This window comes from Halichoeres trimaculatus, unplaced genomic scaffold (assembly GCF_033239565.1).
Source record: "Halichoeres trimaculatus isolate MK-OKI-2021-1 unplaced genomic scaffold, fHalTri1.1 fHalTri1_scaffold_22, whole genome shotgun sequence".
Classification (NCBI taxonomy): Eukaryota; Metazoa; Chordata; class Actinopteri; order Labriformes; family Labridae; genus Halichoeres; species Halichoeres trimaculatus.
The window spans coordinates 17138752-17158104 of record NW_027437200.1 but is presented as its reverse complement, the minus strand read 5'-3'; the positions used below and the strand labels follow the sequence as shown (position 1 = coordinate 17158104).

General features: G+C 40.7%; 1 protein-coding gene across 1 annotated transcript; it reads right to left on the bottom strand.

Annotated features, from left to right (window-relative positions):
• Positions 1-179: 179 nt before the first annotated feature.
• On the bottom strand, positions 180-17951 carry arhgef15b (Rho guanine nucleotide exchange factor 15b). Its single transcript, XM_074662272.1, has 16 exons — positions 17613-17951; positions 12071-12585; positions 8881-9864; positions 8748-8802; positions 8530-8597; positions 7901-8187; positions 7471-7631; positions 7080-7232; positions 6836-6965; positions 3930-4004; positions 3500-3592; positions 3246-3400; positions 1789-1956; positions 1617-1702; positions 1428-1532; positions 180-1145 (listed from the first exon to the last, which is right to left on the bottom strand). Exons 2-16 carry the CDS (start codon positions 12489-12491, stop codon positions 979-981), a joined length of 3108 nt encoding a protein of 1035 aa, XP_074518373.1. The 5' UTR covers positions 12492-12585; positions 17613-17951; the 3' UTR covers positions 180-978.
• Positions 17952-19353: the final 1402 nt, after the last annotated feature.

Below are 19353 nucleotides of genomic sequence, written 5' to 3'. Positions count from 1 at the left end.
TTACAGGCTTTTACTTCCACTTTCTAATTATGTAATCTACATTTTGATGGTTCATCTATCAGGTTGCTTGAAAAGTTTGAACATAATGTAATTAAAAACCTTGTCGTTGTAAAACTAGAATGTTTGGAATACTGCATTTTGTTTATTATGGTACAATGTTCAATAAAAAAGTTTGTCGCTAGAAAGAGTCCATTTCTTTATTAAAAGCACCATCACTGTTTGAGGGAAACCTCCTATTATTATTTACAACTTATTTTACATTTTCAGCATATCCACAAACATCCCATCATCTGTGACAGCAAACAGCAGGGGGCGCTACAGCTTTATTCCACAAGCTGGCTCAAAACTAATTTCCATGCACTTTCAAAGTCTCATGAAGTTTTAAATATTCATTCTGGGTTTTGAGTTTATTCAAGGCACTTCCTGATTAGATTTGTTGTCTTTTGATAAAATTAATGTGAAAACAGGAACTCTTGATTTTCAGTCGAGATATTTTAAGTCTCTAAAAGGTAGTTATATAATTCATTGCACCACGTCTTGCGTCCTGGATTCCTGTATTGTCGTCAGTAATGATAGGATTTCACTCAGGTGACAATTATTATGTAAGAAGTGTTAGCAGGAACAACGTTTCTCATTCCTTGGCAGCATATCTGACATTTCTGCAGCTGGAATGTGTTAATACGCAGCTCCTCGGAGGAGGTGACTTCTGTAGGTGTGGCGTGTAAAATGTTGATGCTTATTACTTAACGCACATGCAGGAGTTCTTGAAGTGTCAGTTAATGATCAACCTCACTCTTCCAGCTGCTTACTGGAAGTACACGACCAGGCGCTCCTGTTGTAAAGATAAGGTGATGATCACAACGTCTCATGATTGTCCACCTTTAGTTTTTTGTCTTTCATTTCCTGGTTGACAGAGGCTTACATCCTCGTCGAGTCCACCTGTAAACAAAATATATAACCGTCCTGGATTCGCTGATCCTAGTTGGTGCTCGCTTTGCTGTTTGTCACAAGGCTCGCCGCCTGCATGACTCTGTAGCGCTCTCGAAGGTTCCTCCGCCTCACGTGCTCGTTGGTGATCTCGATGACGTTGCTAACAGGAAACCAGCCCTTCTGACCGTCTGACAGGCGGATCCCTTCGTAGCAGCCTGAGAGGGAAAGAAAGGAGAGGACGAGGGTAGGGGGGGGCAAACAAAGGGGAGATTGGAGGTTTCTGTGTCGTTCATGCAAGAGAAGTCAGACGAAATTAATAAACTGCTGAGGTAGAGTGGGGAGGATGGAGGCAGTTATGAGGATCAGGGTTTGTATACAGGCGGAGTCGAAGGAGGGGTGGGTTAATTATACAGAGGCAAGTCAGGAAATTAGACCTTAAAACTCTAGAGTCTACGTTTAAAATCAAGTTTTATCTGGGATTCCCTCCTTATTCTTACCCTCGTTGGTTTTACGGATGACGTTGATGATCTCAGTGGGCTCCAGGGTGAGCTCATCAGCCTGCTGGGCGATGTACGGCTCCACACACTGCACCTGAGGACAATCTGACACACACATACACACACTGCTATAAGAAATGTCCCATTATGAAACACACAGCACTATCGGTATGTGTGTGATGTCCTCACCCCAGTCCTCGTAGATCACTTCATCGTCGTCTCTGTCGGGGTTGGTGGGGTTGGGGAAAGCTGCCATCCACCTGTGCATGTCTGACCTGTTCATGAGAGCACATTCAGAGGGTGAATCCTCATGTGGTCCATCAGGAGTTGGTCTTTCACACAGTACTGCAGAGTTACTCACTGAGACGGAGCTTTGATCAGCCGCTCTATCATGCGTCCCTGGTGGTTTTCCAGCAGTGTGATGTTGAAGCAGTTCTCCAGGGGGCTTCCACTGCTCCCACTTTCCTCTACTGGCTGCACCTGCACCAGAGAGCGGTGGGCGTGGTCGAGTACCACAAAACGCTCCGTCCTATTCAACAAAAATATAAAGTTAACTTACATTTTTATCTGAAGCATCAATCGTTATCTGGTTTCTACATATTAAACCTGACTTCTTATTGTAAATGATCTGATGTCAGTAAGAATGTCCACCACTCTTAAAGAGAGGGTATGTTGCTTTCCCATACATTAAAGAGGAGTTATGTCACTTTCTACTAAACATGGATACAAAGTAACAATGCTGGATTTTCAGACTAACTTCTGCAGATTATCAAAGCAATATATATTCATAAATAGTAGAAATCCCCAAATCTGTCTGTAAACTGATCAGATCAGTTGGTTGTGAAAATTGCACGAGATCTACACAAGATCATTACAAGATCTTCACGAGACTTGCTGAAATGATGGCACATGATAATGGCACAAGGATCTTCTAACTGACTAATGACACATTGAAAGAGCGGGCCTCAAAAACACCAAGGTCTGCCCATAGCTCTGTAGACAGCTGGCCAATCAGAGGGAAGGGGTTTTAGAGTGGCCTTAAAGAGACAGCTCCTAAAATGTTTCAGACAGAGGCTGAAATAAAGGTTTTTGAAATCTGTATGAGACAAACAACTGTAAAAAAAAAGTGGACGTCATCTTGCTCGGCTTGAAGTGAGGTCCCAATAAAAAAACTGCTCCCCCTGGTGGCTGGCTGCGGTATAGGTAAAAAAATCTGTCCCTCCGGTCATTCCAGATAGGCTGTGGTCAAACTTTAAAAAAATTATACACCTCATAGAAATGTTTCTCACGTCTGATTGTTGTGGTGGTTTGAAGATATTATTTAGCTGTCTTGTATTCAAGTCCTCTTTTTTCGGAAGAGTTTAGTTATACGAGGTTAAAAACAAGGCTTTACGTCACATTTAACGATGACTGACAGCTGCAGTTCTTGTGTATTTTTTTTTCCGAGATTGTAAAATATGTTTTGAGGTAGAGTCAAGAAGTGATCAGACTCTCGAAAGAAGAAAAAATAATTATTCCTCACACCTTCAAAGCCATACAATGGTAAATGGCAGAGCCACGCTGTCCACGCTATATACAGTCTTTGAGACAAATATGGATCTTTCTGAGCTATAAATCATGTAAGGGCACCAGAGGAACAGTGTGACACTGGGAAACAGCATAATTCCCCCTCTTTAAAGAGAAAGTGAGCAAAGGAAAGCTGTTCATTTTTCAAAATTGAATCCTGTTTCTCAAAGTAAGTTTTAGTTTATATTCCTCCCAACCAAAATTTTACTTCCATTCAGAAGAGTTGATATTAAATATCGCTTTTCTCCTCACCCTTTCTTGGCTGTGATGATGAGCAGATCGTTGAAGAGGAAGAGGTAGATGGGTGTGAATTTTCCTCTCATGTTGAACAGAGTCGCTCCTTTGGACATTTCCTGCAGCTCTCCTTTCTTCTCCAGATATCGGTTCTGGGAGATGATGGGGATGGCCTGGATGGGATGAAAACAAACACACACACACACATTCATCCCTACTGTTTTTAGAATGAGAAAAAACAGGCAGTCGTTGTGTTTCTTTACTGAATTTACCTTCAGCTTGTCAAACTCCAGTGTTTGAGAGACGTGGATCAGCTCCTCCATCTGCCTCATCTTTCCAACCTGCGTGTTGCACTCGTCAATGATCTGTGTGGGGTTCAAAGAGATGTAGAAATATCATTATAAACCTGTTTGACAGTGGAGGGTAAGAAACCTTGTGTTCCCTTTTAGCAGTGGGTATAAAACTCTCACTGAGAGTATTAGGTTCACTCCATCAGTTATTTCCTTTTTTGTGCAAACTCTGCCTCACTCTGCTTTGTCCTCAGTGACACCAATGACTCACTGTCGTCGCTGCTCAATCAATAGAAAAGCCTTCACCCAAACAATGGCTGACGTCAAATTTCCAGAGGCATGCAAGGCACTCGAGGCTCAAATTATCTGGATTTGTTGGCTGAGAGGAGGGTGAGGAGTGAGGAGGGTTTACCTTCGAGACCGAGGCCAAAGCCTTGGAAGCTGTCTGCTCCTCGGCCGTCCCTTCCTTTGTCCTCTTCAGGATGTTCTGAAACAGACAAACAACAAATTTCCATTTCTGCAGCAGACAAACATTTTTCCATCTGTAAGCAAACAGGGTCATGGGCCGAGAAGTGGCTGTTTGGTCAAGATGCAATGACAAGAGATTAAGTAGGAATGAGGATGTTTCACTCAAGCTATCTGCTTTCAATCTGTCAATATCTCGCCGCAGGAGGTCAGATTTAGAAAATGTAGAGCAGTGTTCAGTTCAAACACCAGAGGAACTAGACTCAACGGCATTTTAGTCACGCACCAGTAGCAGAGCTTTCACTCTGACCCTCTGAAGTTTTTCTCTCGCGGGGTTAAAAAAAACACAACAAACATTTCTAATGAGCCGTGACACCTGCAGACCGTCTCAAACCACTTTTAACTTAAAGTAGAACTCTGCTCTCAGTCTGGGTTTGTGGTTTGTGCATTACAAAGACTAAATGAAGACAAAAATATCAATGGTTAGTATCACAGTGCTTGAAATAATTATTCACCAATTTCCATTCTGAAACGTGCACAAGAAAAATGACGTATTTTTCAATCAATGAGGGATTTAGAGGTGAGGGTCTCGATCACGTAGAAAAGGTTGGTACCACATTTTTCATACCTATCAACCCAAAGGCAGAAAGTGAGAAGTTTAACTTAAGATCTTTCTTTAACAAGCTAGGCTAATCAACACTGGGCTACTTTAAATGAACAAGTGTTCAGAGTTGACTGTGAAAAGAAGCTGCACAACTATAGTCTTAATATCTAGTAATGTAGCCAACTCAGCTGCATTGTGTCTGGATGTACAATAATCTACTGTATTACATCCCAGTATCCAAACATGTTATGTACTGAAACATAGTGTATTACCTGCAACATCTTATTTTAAGATATCATATTGAGTTGTATCCCATCACACTGTATTATGTAGTACAGGGGTGGCCAACCAGTCAGAAACCAAGAGCTACAAAAACTACCGTGGTACAACAAAGAGCCACATCACACACTTGGTCTTAGACACACTTCCTCTCACACATAAACGAAATCACATAATAAGGAGAATCAATACATTTCCATCTATGTATGTATGTATGTATGTATGTATGTATGTATGTATGTATGTATCTATCTATCTATCTATCTATCTATCTATCTATCTATCTATCTATCTATCTATCTATCTATCTATCTATCTATGGTAGATAGCTATGAGCACATGAGAGATTGAGAGGAGCACATGTAGAGAAGAGAAACCGAAACTTAAGTATCAACCTCATCACCCAAGTATTGATCAATCAACCTAATTGTAATGTAACAAAACAAGTTGTATTGTGACACAAATTGTTTAGTGACATATCTAATTGTAGTGTAACAGGTCCAAATGTATGAGACGTTTGTTGTATGCAGTTGGATCTAACATGCTGTAATGTGCTCAAAATGAGTGCACTATCTTACTGTAACGTATCATATTGCATTTAATTGCAAAGAACTTTCATACTGTATTGTTTTGTAACATATTGGATTACATCATCACATACTCTGTTCTGTATCGTATTGTAGAGTGCAAAATCTTTCTGTAAAGTATCATGTTTTATTAAATCATATTTCATTGTATAATTATATATTGAACTGTAGTAAACAAATCACGTTTTGTATTGTTACATATTATCTATTAAAGCATAAGAAATTACATCCTAACATTGTTTAATGCCTTGAAAAATGTTACTCAAGATGTTGTATTTGGGGATGGGTATCGAATTAGGTACTTTTATAGGTACCGACCGAGTTCTGTCAAAAGTACCGGGTACCGATTCAGGTGAAAACAAAAGGTACCATGTTTGGGTACCTAAAACGTCCTTGTGACTGTGAGGGAGTGAAGAGTAGGTGATTTTTTTATGCTGGACATGAACACAGCATTGCAAGGTGATATATTAAAGAATAAATATGTTCAATTGAAAATAATTTACATTTTATTATTAAACAAATTGCTATTTTTTACCACATACACACACAAAAGTACCGGAAGTTGGTACCTTTGAGTACCAATACCAATTGCCAGGTACCGGGAATCGGTACCGTATTGTTTCAAATGTGAGGGGTACCCATCTCTAGTTGTATTATAAATGAAATGTAGCGTATCGTATCATATTACGTTGCATTGTCTTGCATCACAGTGTGCCCAGTTTGTTTCACATCATGTGGAACTGTATTGAAACACATTAACACATATTAGACTGAATCCAATTGTACAGTAACATGTTTCCCCGTAGCATATCGTACTGTACTATACTTAATCATAGTGGTTTGTACTGTATCATGTGGAATGTTATTATGACCTTTTTGGTATTGTGTCATATCATGTCATATTGTATCCTATTGTAGTGTAATGAATCATCCTGTGCTGTATCATATACTACTTAGGGGCTAACATTTTGTGGGACACAGGATTCCCGTGGGATTCCCGCAGGATGGGAGTCAACTTTACTATTAATCACAGGATTGGGACGATACAGGATAAAAAGTTAATGGGAGCAGACGGGAGCAGGAACCAATCAGGAAGATTAAAATAAATTACATGCGCTGCCATTTGTAGTTTATTTACAATAAGCCCACACTCTAACGCATGTGAAAAGAACTACACTTCCCAGAAGCCAACAGTAATCTAAAAAAGAATGGAGAGAAAATCTAATCAAATTCAATGTATTGCCAAAAAATTTAAAGAAGGTGGAAAAATGGGAGCAGTACAGGAGTGGGATGGGACAGGAGAGAAAAACCACTCGTGTCACTCTCTAATGCTACTACTGTACCCCGTTACAAGATTCAACTTCTGTTTACAACTTTTCTCACCTCAATGAGCATCTTGATGCGTGTAATCCTCTGGAAGGGCAGCAGCAGAAAGGACATGAAAGGCAGCCGCTGGCACTGAGGCGACTCCTGTAGACGACTGATCACTGTAGCAAACTGTACATTGTTTTTCCTGGAGACACACAGAAATGTTGGCGCTAAAATATTTACAGAAGCCAAAATAAATGTTCTGGATTATGTTTTAGTTTTGTGTGTGAAGGCATAAAGTAGGATGGATGTTCCTTACATTAATGTAGTGTAGGTCTTTTCCTGGTAGATCTGGTTGCGGACGTAGTCGATGTAGGCAGGGAAGTTGTGCTGGGCGTGATAGTGGATAATGTCACAGATATCAGGGAAGACTAAGTCCTTGAAAATTCGGTCCTCCAGGTCTCTTGAGAACCTATAAAGCCAGACAAAGACTTCATTGATAAACACACACACACACACACATTCTTTTGACCCAGAAAGAAGTGATCCAGGCCTGAAAATGACTCAGAGAATGACTCAGAGCATTTCTGCTCTTCCTTCCTATCTCTGGGTCTTCCTATCTCTCAACCTTGTTGTAGCTGCGCTCATAAATCACCGTCCTATTTCCCTTTTTCCCTTTATCTCCCCTTTCCCCTGCTGAGGCTTCTCACCTCTCGCTGACCTCCCTGACCCGCAGGATGTTGGAGAAGAGGGTTTTCTTATCTCTGATGATCATCGTCTCCTCCAGGTCCCGGCTGTCCAGGAAGTGTTCGGTCAGAACTCGCAGCGATCGGAGGTAAGAGGTCTCTGATGTCAAAACCTCAAACATGCTCTGCCATGGAAAAAAACACAGTAAATGACTTCAGTGTTTGGATGAAACATGAAAAGTTGTGCTTGGTGTTGTAAAGTTTGAGCAGTGACTGTAAAAGCTTTGGATCAATATGTTACAGCATCAGTTTGTGATGCAGAGACGGTGAGTGGATCCTGATTTATATAAAACCCTCACATTATGACTTCAGATGTAATTTAAAATACATGACGCAGCCTCTCTCCTCTCTGCTCCTCTCTTCATTGATTTTCCTCGCTGCATTAGCCTCTCACCTCCTGGTACTTGCACTGCTCAGGAGTGAGCTGCTCCAGCACTCCGCTGTCCCGGACGCTCTGGAGGTCTTGCCACAGGGTGCTCTGACCCGGCGTGGGCACGGGGCTGCTCCTCAGCGTTCCATTTCCTGTCCCGGCCCCAGTCCCAGTCCCAGTCCCAGTGCCAGAGCGACGGGCTGTCCAGTCCACAGCAAAGTCTGCGCTGGTTTTGCTAATGTTACGGCAAACTGTCTGGCGTCGGATCTCCTTGGTGATGACAGTGGCGCGGTACGTTTGGTACAGAGGCTCTGAGGGGACACAAGGCACAGGGATTACTAAGAGCACAAAACTGCTCTCACAAAGTATTTTATTTTGAAGTCAATCACATCTGAGCGGTCAGCCCAGCTTCAATCCAGTGTTTCCTCTCTAAATAAAGATATATAACTAAAACTGGTGCAGTGCAGTCATTTTTTAGAAAAAAGCCAACATTGATTGTGGTTAGAAATATTCACTTTCAAAAAGGTACCAGGGAAACTCCATATGCCATTAGGAAGCAGTCCATTATATGATGTAAACATGAGTTATTAACTGTAAAGAGCAGATTAAAGATTTGACTAGCTGCTCCTCATGTGTTTATTATTTATCCTCACCATCCTGCAGCCGAGACTCCCAGCTGAAAGACGCCTGCCTCCTGAAGGAGCTACTTCTGTCTGGGTGTCTGAGACAGAAAGTAGAGAAGGAAGAAAACAAAAATGAAACAAAAATGTTGAACAAAGGATTTAATTTTACAGTTTCATTCTTACTGTGTGCTCAAAAAGTCAGTTTGATAATGAAACATGAGATTTAGAGAGTTGGAAAGAAGACTCACGTTTCTTCTGCAGCGTCGTCTTTATCTCCTTCATTCCACCCGTTCTCCCCTCCCTCTGCAGATATGAGATGACCCTGTTATTTCTTTTGATCACACTGAAGATTAAAACTCCTGCATCGTTTTGTTCAGTTACCTTTCCTCTGAGTGAGTGACTGCAGCGAGGCGCTGCTCAGCCTCTTCGGGTCGGTCTTTGGTGGTGGAGGCGGCGGCCTGTGAGGGCTGGCAGGGGGCGGAGTGATGGCTCGATGGGGGCTCAGGCCGCTGCCGGTGGAGCTGTTGGGAGATGACGGCCGCAGGTTGCGCCACTCCTCCACTGTGGGCTGAGGGAGAGGAATCCCCGCGCGGTGAATGGGCGTGAGGCTGCGGCTGTCCTGATTCAGCGGCATCCTGGGCGGGATGGCAGGCGGAGCATCCTCCGGGCTTGAGACCGGTTTGAGGTCGTTCTGAAACTCTGACGTGGGGTCTGAGGTGCTGTAGGACAGTTTGGAGCGACGGGCTGGTTTTCGTACCGTGATAAGCGGGATGTCCAGCTCCTTACACGCAGAAGGAGTCTTTTTCAGAGGAACTTCAAGCACAGGGAGCGTGGCCTCGTAAATACCCTCCTCCTCCTCCTCCTGTGCGGATCTGTGGAGGGTGGACTGAGTCTGTTTTGGGGGGACAGGTGGAGACTGAGAGCGGGTGACAGCGAGTGAGGCCAGAACAGAGTGAGGGCCCGGGTCTGATCGTCTCCTGTGACCATCCGCCAACAAGACCCCCAGAGAATGATGAAACTTTGCTTTCTCCTGTTTTAACAGTTGGCTGTCATCAGCCACAGAAGTCCTGTCCACCTCGTCCTCTGCCCTGCTGTCCTCTTCCTCCTCCTCCTCCTCCTCTTCTACCTCCTCATCCCAGACCTCCTCCCTAAGCTCCTCCTCATAGAGATCCTCCTCTTCTCCACCTCCTTCTTCCTCTGCAGCATCCACGGGCACCCATACTAGTTTCATGCCCGGCCACTGGAGGTGACACACGCAGGTGCAGCTTGGGTCGCAGGACGGGCTCAGAGGCGTGTTCGGGCTGAGCTCCACCTCTGCTTCATCTGCTCCTGTGGACTGAACCTCCACCTCCTTCCCATCTGGTGCTGCATGGAAAGAGGACACAAAATCTATGAAAAATGGACGACAATAAATCTCAAAAAAACTTCTGAATAGTTTATAAGTTCCCCTTTTAAAAGGAAGTTGTTAAAACTCTCAACACCTCTGAGATCTGGGGCCAAAAGTGTCGGCTGTCAATCTGCTCAGCTACAGAACACAGAGGGGGGATAAGGGGCATTGATTATTTAAATTTTCCCCTGATCTGATTTTGAAGTTGCTATTCCATAAACAGTTTATCAATACTTTTGTTATTGCGAAAAGAAATGCCCGTCAGATGTTGCCTTAGCCGTAGTGAATCCACCATCCACCAGCAACCAGTCTGGCTACTGACTGGCCACTGCCATTAAGCTACATAGCTGTGTGTGTGAGAAATCAGTTTTTTTCTCTAGAATTCTGAGTAAAACTTGGAATTAGAAAAGAAAATTTTCAGATGTGAAGAGATGTTTTGTTGGCCTGAGCCCTCTTTCATCTATGACAGATACCAAAGTATAAGTGTGGCTAGAGCTAGCAGAGCTAGCACCACCTGTGCTTGTTTGTTGTTAACATCTGGGAACCCAGTACTTTAATCTAAGAAAACTAGTGCCACTGATTTTTTTTCTTTCCAAAGGTTTGACCCCCTTCATTTTTTAAAGGTCCGTTATTATGCAAAAATCACTTGATTAAGTCTTTTAGTGAAATTTGTGGGTCTTTGGCTTTCCTCCCAGCCCACAAATTGTGATATTTAATGACAAAACCTGTTACTACCATTTCATGAAGACATCAATGATCCATATTAAACTGCAGAAAAGGAGCATAATATGGAACCTTTACATTTCATCTTTATTGTCTGTTAGAAGTCTGAAAAAAGTCAGAACAAAAAAGTAAATCATCAGACCTTGAAAAAGTTATGTCACTGGCCCATGGGAAAATAAAATCTGATCTTGAAGTTAACAAATAGAGGAGATGGGGGAGGAATGATGACGGCTGGGCCTCTTGCTGCTTGTTATCAGCTCTGTTATTCAGTACAAATGGTTTTAGATTTCAGAGTGGGTATCACTGATATTGATAGTGCACATGCTCTTGTGATTTCAAAGAACTATAATTTCCTCAATAATGGTTCCTGTTTCTGACAGGGAACCAAAACACAGAAGTAAGAGCACTGTAGGTGTGCAACACAGGCCAACACAAATATTTTTCTATCAACTGAATGTCAAGAATTTGGATATCCCTTTCACCATGTCATGAGGAAACTGAGCTCCATGGTAAAGCAGAAAAAACAGCCGGTCCATGAGCTCTACTTTATCTCTACCAGGAGCCTACGAGCAGAGATTGATACAGAGGCTGGTCTTTGATTACTGTAAGGATCACCGCTTCCTGATTTCATGTTACTTTCAGAAGCGTGCACACACAAGTACTTTCTGTTTAACACACACACGCGTGCAAACAGGTGATCAGCTGACTGACTAAACCTGTTTATGTCTGTTGGTTCAGATTAGCCAGCGGCACCACACCTGTGTGCTTTATGATTCAACTGCAAAGTGGATAAACTTCATACCAATCCATGCACACACTCACACACACAGACAAAATCACTACATGCACACACATGCAATTTTTCTTTCAGTTTTAAGTTGATTAACATTTGATATAAAACTGCTCTGAGCCCAGAGTGTGTGATGATCTTTCTAAAATTATCCACTGTGTAACTTAGCTGCTAATGTTAGCATGCTGTTCATCAGTCACTTTAAAGCTACTCTGATGATTTTTAAACTGGTTATGTAACAGACTGAAATTAACACTGTAGCTTTTGTAAGAGCTACAAAGGCAAACAAGAACATTAGCATTTAGCTTTACTATTTCTAAATTACTTTTTGAAGCCAAAAGCTAATGGCAGGGGGTAGGTGTCAGATGGAGTGATTAACAGTATGTTTTCCTTATCAAATATTTTCAACGATTAAGACATTTGACTCTCAGGAAAAAACATTACCAACACATAAAAACAGCAAAGCAAGAGGTGCAGTATTGACTTAAGGGGGTGCCACACAGAGAGAAAAATCCCTCACAGGAGCTTTAATTTAACATATTTTAAAATTTGCAGTGTACGCTCAATTTAAACACTTTTAAACTTTGGTTTAAAAAAACGTTTGGTTGAAAAATATCAAAAGATTAAAAAATGAATGTTTAAAGATCCAGTATTGACGATAACTGGTGTACCTGATCTTCCTCCCTCCACTGTGATGCTGTCCCCCTCCTCTCCTCCCTCGCTCTCCTTCTGCTTATACAGGAAGCGGCTCCTCTTCATCGGCAGCGGCGGCGCCTGCTCTCGTCCAATCTGAAGCTGCAGACTGGCCCGGTTTGGTTTGGGCTTTATCGTCGGCGGCCTTTTGAACCGCCTGCATGACTGAACTTCTCCCGTACCATTGATGGGACGCTCCCCCAGCTCACTGGAGTCTTGTTTGGTGAACTTGTCCACAATCCTCTTGACTTTCCCTCCTGAGACACTGCTGCTCCTGTCTCCCTGAGGAGGGGAGCCGGGCTGTGTCGAGGGTTTCGGGGGGATCTCTGGTCTGGGTTTGGGATCGGGTTTAAGGGGTAAAGGGGAGAGGGGTCGCTGAGGTGCTTCTGGGGTAGACATGTTGGCTGGAGTCTCTCCTGTTGGTGTGTTCACTGCCAACCCTGACCAATCAGAGGTCAGGACAGGGGAAGGTGTGTGAGCATTTCACCATCACCTGACGGGCAAAGAAGAGGGAGAAGACAGTTAAAAAGATCACACTCACAAAACACTTTAAACTTATAATTAATAGTTAAAATGAAAGTTACAAGAAGATGAACTAGAAATAATTTGATTTTATTGTCAAAACCTTACAGCTACAATACCCACAATGCAACACTGACCTACAGCTAAAAATTACACAATTGTTTTCAGCAACTGAAGAAACAATCTGTTGCTGTAATTAGTAAAATTTCTCTTTAACACTTCTAAAACGTTGCTCAGCGTTCCCACTCTGGGGGCTTAGATCCCTCATTGGGTCTTATGATGAGCCTGAAAAGTCCAGCACATTTTAACAAGATGAGAAAAACACTTTGCTGTGTAGCATACTTCTCTATCCACAAGGCACATTGCTAACAAGGACATTATTAGTTAGCAGGACACAGGGGCGTAGCTACAATTAGGCAAACATGGGCAGTTGCCTGGGGCCCCAAGATTCCCAGGGGCCCACAAAGCATCTCTTAAAGACTGATTTATGAAGTTCTCTTCAAATGAAAGCATTTCTTTTTTCTAAATCTTACTTCACTTGTTTCAAAATACATCAAAAGGCTTAATCTTTAATGATCGTTTTGGTTGCTCCCCCTCCCTTCTTATTCAATGGGCTATTCCATGTTACAACACATCTGAAAATTTGATTCAGGAAGAAAGTGTTTTTTTCCATTTTTTTCTTACTTTCAACCAAGTCAGAAATAAAAAACAATGTTGCTCTGAGATCTGAGATAAACATATCAGACTTTTAGGATTTTAAGGACTTCATCTAGCCCAGGAAACAGGATAGTTTTCTCAAAATCAAACTTTTTGAGTTGGTGATAAACATTATTGTACAAAATCTCTTTTTTGGATACATAACTCACTGGACAGGGGGTCAAATAAAAATACATTAACTTTAAAATAATAGTACCAAAAAGTCTGGTAAGTGTAAATATCACCTCTTCCAGTTTTTTATTGTGCTTGATATTTATATATTTTTTCTTTATTAAATTATTTTTTTCAATATTTACCTATTGTAATGTTTTTCACTTCATACTTTCTTGTTTGTTACTGTTACTCTGTAAATTCCCCACTGTGGGACAAATAAGCTGTCAATTGACCATAAAAGATTTCAAATCCAGGACAAAGTGGACTAAATTATGTATTCACTTTTTTCAAAATCAAAGTAAAGTACAGAACTTAAGGAAACACATTTAGGTGCGTTGAGTTACCATGTACAAGATTAGCGCTGTCTCATGCCTTGATTCTCTGAAAGAGACAGTGGACCCAGGGAAAACCAGTGTAGCTCTGAAGAAGATGAGTTACAAGGACATGGAGGGCCCCATTGACTGGGTTTGCCTTGGGCCCCCAAACGACTTAATACGCCCCTGGCAGGACATTAAAGAAGTCAAAAGAAGACTCTTATTTTTTTCCTAATCCTCTTTTATGCCAGGTAAGACTTGAACCGGTGGCGGTGCAACAGTAAACCCAGCCTCTCCCCAGCAGGGTTAGCTGCTCCCTGTGACCCTTTCACTGAAAAGCATGATTCAGCATAATAACAGTGATCGTCTGAGGCTGAAACAAACATTTCCACTCTGCTATAAACACCACTGTACCTTCAAATGAGACTTTGAGGCCTGAGTTTACAGATCCCCCTTTGAAGCAAGGTATCATGGGAATGAACTTTGTACGGCTGGATTCCAATCACTCGAGAAAGAACACATTCTTAAGAGTGTTTACGGGACGACGCACAGACGGTGAAACAAGCTACGGCTCCAGATCATTGATTTTTCCAGAGCGAGGTTCCTTTAGATCTGTGCACAACTTGAAGAGCTTTTGTTTTTTAAAGCTTTAATGGCTTTAATGAAATAAAACAAACATGGATGCTGGTCAAAACTTGTAAATAGTTCAAAACTAACATATCAATGTGTCATTAAAGTTTGAACTTCTGAATGAGGGCACACTGAAGTAGCAAACATTTAATTAATGACTAAACCTGTGTATCCAACCATCATATTATTCATGACAAACTGCAGAAGTTAACTAATAACTTCTGTTTCTTTACAGTCACTATCAGTCCACTCTGAGCACCACTCTGTGTTCAAAGCTTTGCAGTTGTTCAAATGAAGCAGTCAAACGTGGCAGTCTGCCTCTCAGCCTCTATAAAAAGAAACATGATGACCATAATAAGAAATTCAATTTCCATTCTGGTCGAGCAAATGTTCATGCTGCAGATTCTCCTCGCTGAGCAGGTTTTCTTTTTTCTGATGTGTGTAACAGCTGATGCAACAGCACACCAAACCAAACCAGTGTAAGTCATCTTCTGAGTGAGTCATGCAGGAGAAGATGTCACCGCTGTTCTGTGAGACTCTGTGAAGTTAGCCCATGGTAACATTCATTTAATTGGCAATAATTACAGCGTAAACCATCAATTAATTAAATATATATTAAAACATCTAATTTAACACTGAACAATTACTTTATTGATCCTGTGGGAAAGTGAAGAAAATAGATTTAAAAACAAAATATCTTTTCGCTGATATGTTATAAAGATAGATTTGAGCACATCATTTTTATCTTGTGCGCACAAGAATACTGCCTTGTGAGGTTATTTTTTATGTGTGCATAAGTTGTTTCCTGTTGGAACAATTTTTTTCTTGACCCTACAATAAAACTAATTTGTGATCAACAAGATAACTCAATTCACAAGATACCTATCTTGGACTAACAAGGTATAAACTGGTGCGCACAAGATAATTTCTGGTCAAAAAGATATCACCTTAAGCTTACAGGATAACTGTCTTTTGCAAAACAAAAAACAAAAAAAAAAACGCTTGTGTACAAGAAAAAAATCTTGCGCAAACAAGATATCTACTTGTGAGTACAAGATCTTTTTTCTTGTGTGAATAAGGTATACATTTGTGAACAAGATATCAATAAATGCACACATGATTATGTGTGTGCGTTGGATAATTTCGTCGTACAAACAAGATATCACCTTGTGCACACAGGATTAGTGTCTTATAACAGCAAAGTACTATATTGTGTGTATGAATTAAATATCTTGTGCACACATGAAACTTGAAACAAACATGAAACAAAATATCTACTTGTGAGATTCAGGTAATTTTTTGGTGTGTAAATGATCATAACTTGTGCACCTTGAAAACAAGACATTAACTAAAGCAAGATAAGGATTTTGTGCATAGCATTCTACTTTTGAGCACAAGATCATAACTTGTTAGTCAAGGATCATTTTGTTTGTCTTGCTGATGAGTAAAAACATTTTTCCACATCATTATTTTTAAGATAAACAATAATAAGAACAAGATGGTTATTCATTCAAACATCTGGAAAGGTTCAGTGGTGAAATTTTAAATCTCAGTTTTGTTTTTTACATTAAAGATCTTTATGTGTGTGCAGAAAAAAACATCCGACATCATGTTTTCAAGTCCCAAACTTCACAAAGAGCTTCACAAAGAGGTCACTTGTAAAAGGTGACTAACTCCACATGAAGTCCAGCCCGCTCCAGACAACAATTCAGAGAAATGAATCAACAGTGGTGCCCAGTACCAGCAGGTAAACAAAAGCATCAAACACAACAATGTGCTATTTTTGGGCTGTGAAGCTGTCTTTTCCACCCAGCTCCAAAGAGTCAACAAATGATGGCTGTTTGTCACTCTGAGAAAGCACACCAGCTAGTCGGACCAGTTTGGAGGGATGTGCACGCTGCACAGTCAGACAGCGTATAATAAAGAGACAGACAGTTTCATGTTTCAGTCTGACAGATTTAACTGTTAAATTAGCCACAGAGGGGGTAATAGTGTGAGAAGAAAGGAGGATTTCAGATTTTTGTTGTATGGTTGCAAATGACTGGAGGTATGATGTCACCAGAGCTGTGTACGAGTGTGGGTGGGTGTAGGTCTCTCCTGGTTTCAGTTTTGGCCCCTCGGCTGTTTTTATTGTCCACAGGGTGACATAAAAACAAGAGGAGGGTGTGTTCGCTCACAAAGCACGCACATACAGACTACATCCTGAAAGTGTTTCAAAGCACAAAGACGCTGAACAAGAGGTCAGACTTAACTTTAATTCAATCAGTCCCCTACTAGACTTCATTCACCTTTTGTCTCATTTTGCTCCTTTGACCTGGTTAGTTCAATAGATACCTCTCAAAGTCTGGTGGACACACACTCTGGCTGGGTCAGTGGGCCACTCATTCATTCCTGTGAGTGTATTTGTCTCAGTAAATCCAATACATATCAGAACTAGTGTGGTCCCTTAAATCAGAGCAGAGCAGTCCTTAAGTGCTGAAAGGGGGTGTCCATTAACACAATGCTTTGTGTGTGTGTGTGTGTGTGTGTGTGTGTGTACAGTAAGCCATCTGCTCCAGAGACTAATGGATCAGTGTGTGTGTGTGCAAATAAATGGGTAGGGGGGCTTTAAGAGAGGAACCATTACATTTCATGAGATGTGTTTGGAAGCTCCACGTTGGACAGGAAGAGTGGGCGGAAAAGGTGTGTCGAGACGGAGAATACACACACACACACAAACACACACAAACTAGGGGTGGGAAAACAGGAGAGAGTTTGTATCACAGCTGGAGGTCCAGCAAAGCGAAAGTCAATATTAAATGATACAAACCTCAAAATTAAATAACCGTAATCTCAATAATGGGTCATTCATAATGCGTTGAAAGTCAAGTTTGCCTGTGACGTACATTTATAGCCCTCAATTGCACAATTCTGTTACACACCTGCCTGACAAATTTGGAAAATATGTAGAAATACTCAACTGTAAAATATTTTTTCAGTATCAAACTACAAGTTAATTATTTTCGTTTAAGTATGACAACATTTCGTTTAAGTATGACGTTTTGAAGTACAGCGACGGTTGTCCATTCAGGGACAGGTGCCTTTAACGGCTAAACCGTCATAACTAACCCGAACCTCGCCTGCTTTTCCACAAATAACAAATTAAACTCACTTAAAACTCATTTAAAAGATGAAGAAAACTCACCATTTTACTCAGATGTGCCTGTCTCTGTCTCTTCTGTCATTCGGCTTCACTCCTGGCACTCCAACATAGTTAGCTGTAGCAGGAGAAAACCGTATTTGAGTTAAAATCGCTCCGGGCGCAGCTCCGTCAGTGTTCTTCAAACTGAACCAAGTCAGAGAAAAACGTCCTTCAACGTAAAAATGTGGGGAAAAAATCAGAAATTTCAAGCGTACGGATTTAGTTTCTTATTGTTTCTGTGACAGGCTTGTTGTCTGAGGAACCATCAGCCCTTCTGTTGTTGTCTCCTTTGTTAACAGCATGAATGAGAGGAGAAGACGGGAGGTAGGAGACACAACCCCCCTGAGGACAAAACCTGACAAGTAGCCGATAAAGAATGGAGAAGCTTCCGGAGAAAAACTTCAAAATAAGAGCCCCACAACTTCAGGTGGGAGCTTGACAGGTAGGGAGTTAATTTTTGAATTATAACTTTAAAGTTAAAAATGTCCATGCTGTGTGGCATGAATGGACAAAAAAAATAAAAATAAAATAAAATAAAATAAAATAAAAAAATAGTTGTTGACAGTAATATGTTGGGCCTACTGTAATTTTACTGACCATCTGGTGTTAATTATTTGCTGCCATTTCATGAATTTATATACATTTGAAAAAATACTTAGAGGCCCTTTTGTTTTTAATTTCAGAATTAAGCATTTTCTGTTCAAGTCTGTATATGATTTTTGTTTTCTCCTTACCATAATTTTTTATCCCACAGAATAGAAAGGTTGAATTTTATTCAAACGGATCAAAACTATTTAAAATGAAAATATTTAGTGAACTCTTCATTACTAATATTGGAAGTATTATTAATATTAGTAGAATGGTAGTGGTAGAAGAATATTGAAATGTTATTGTTTTTGTTTATTAATAGTCAGATGTTAAAACAGCATATATATAAAAAAGTTGCATTATGGTCTTTGAACCAACTTGATATTTATTCTACACACTAACAATGTTTTAACTGGCAAAAAGTATAATATTGTTATTATTTTGCCCATTTAATATTGTTTTTAGGGCCTGGCCACATTGGCTAAGACTTTTTACTTATCATTAAAAAAATACTGCTTGTTGAATAAAAGTATTTTAGAAATTAACTAACTCTTTGTCCTGGATCCTGGAAGTGAACTCAATTTAAAATGGTTTATTAACTAAATCCAACTTTATGTTCCATTTTTGGTCCATTTGTAATTTATTGATTTGTTTGTTGAATGATTCACCCTGTTGTCTTGTTTCATGAGCTTTTCTTATTTCTTCATGTGATATTCAATGCTCTGTCGTCACTGATTTTATTTTGAAAGTCCGAGATGTCTATTTCCGGCAATTCCTAACAACTGCTTGCATGCTTGACGAATTCTTGGTCCGTCAAAAACTCTTTTAAATGTACAGTAATAGGCATTATGACTATTGTTTTTACTCTTTTTTGATAGTTTAGATGTAGGTGCAGGGTTTTTTATTTTTGTGAGCAAGTTTACAGTAAAAACCATTGAACTCTTTTGTAATAAACTAAATCCGAATCATCTGGGGAAAATGACCTCACCAAGTCTCTCATTACACATTATAGTGTCAAGCACTGCTTTAACAGGTGCACAGAAGGAGGTGCTTGGATAGTCGAGGTTCCTCCCCTTACCTCTGTCTCCTCACTCCTGTCTCCTACTTCCACCTAGCGCCTGTACTGTGAAAGAGACACGAAATGAGTTCATTTTGT

Coding starts and splice junctions, on each gene's coding strand:
- arhgef15b (XM_074662272.1), bottom strand. CDS start 12,491: ATGTCTACCCCAGAAGCACCTCAGCGACCCCTCTCCCCTTTACCCCTT. Junction 8,188..8,529: donor GGAGTCTCGGCTGCAGGATG/GTGAGGATAAAT, acceptor GTGTCCCCTCAG/AGCCTCTGTACCAAACGTAC. Junction 3,401..3,499: donor TGGAGTTTGACAAGCTGAAG/GTAAATTCAGTA, acceptor CATCCCATCCAG/GCCATCCCCATCATCTCCCA.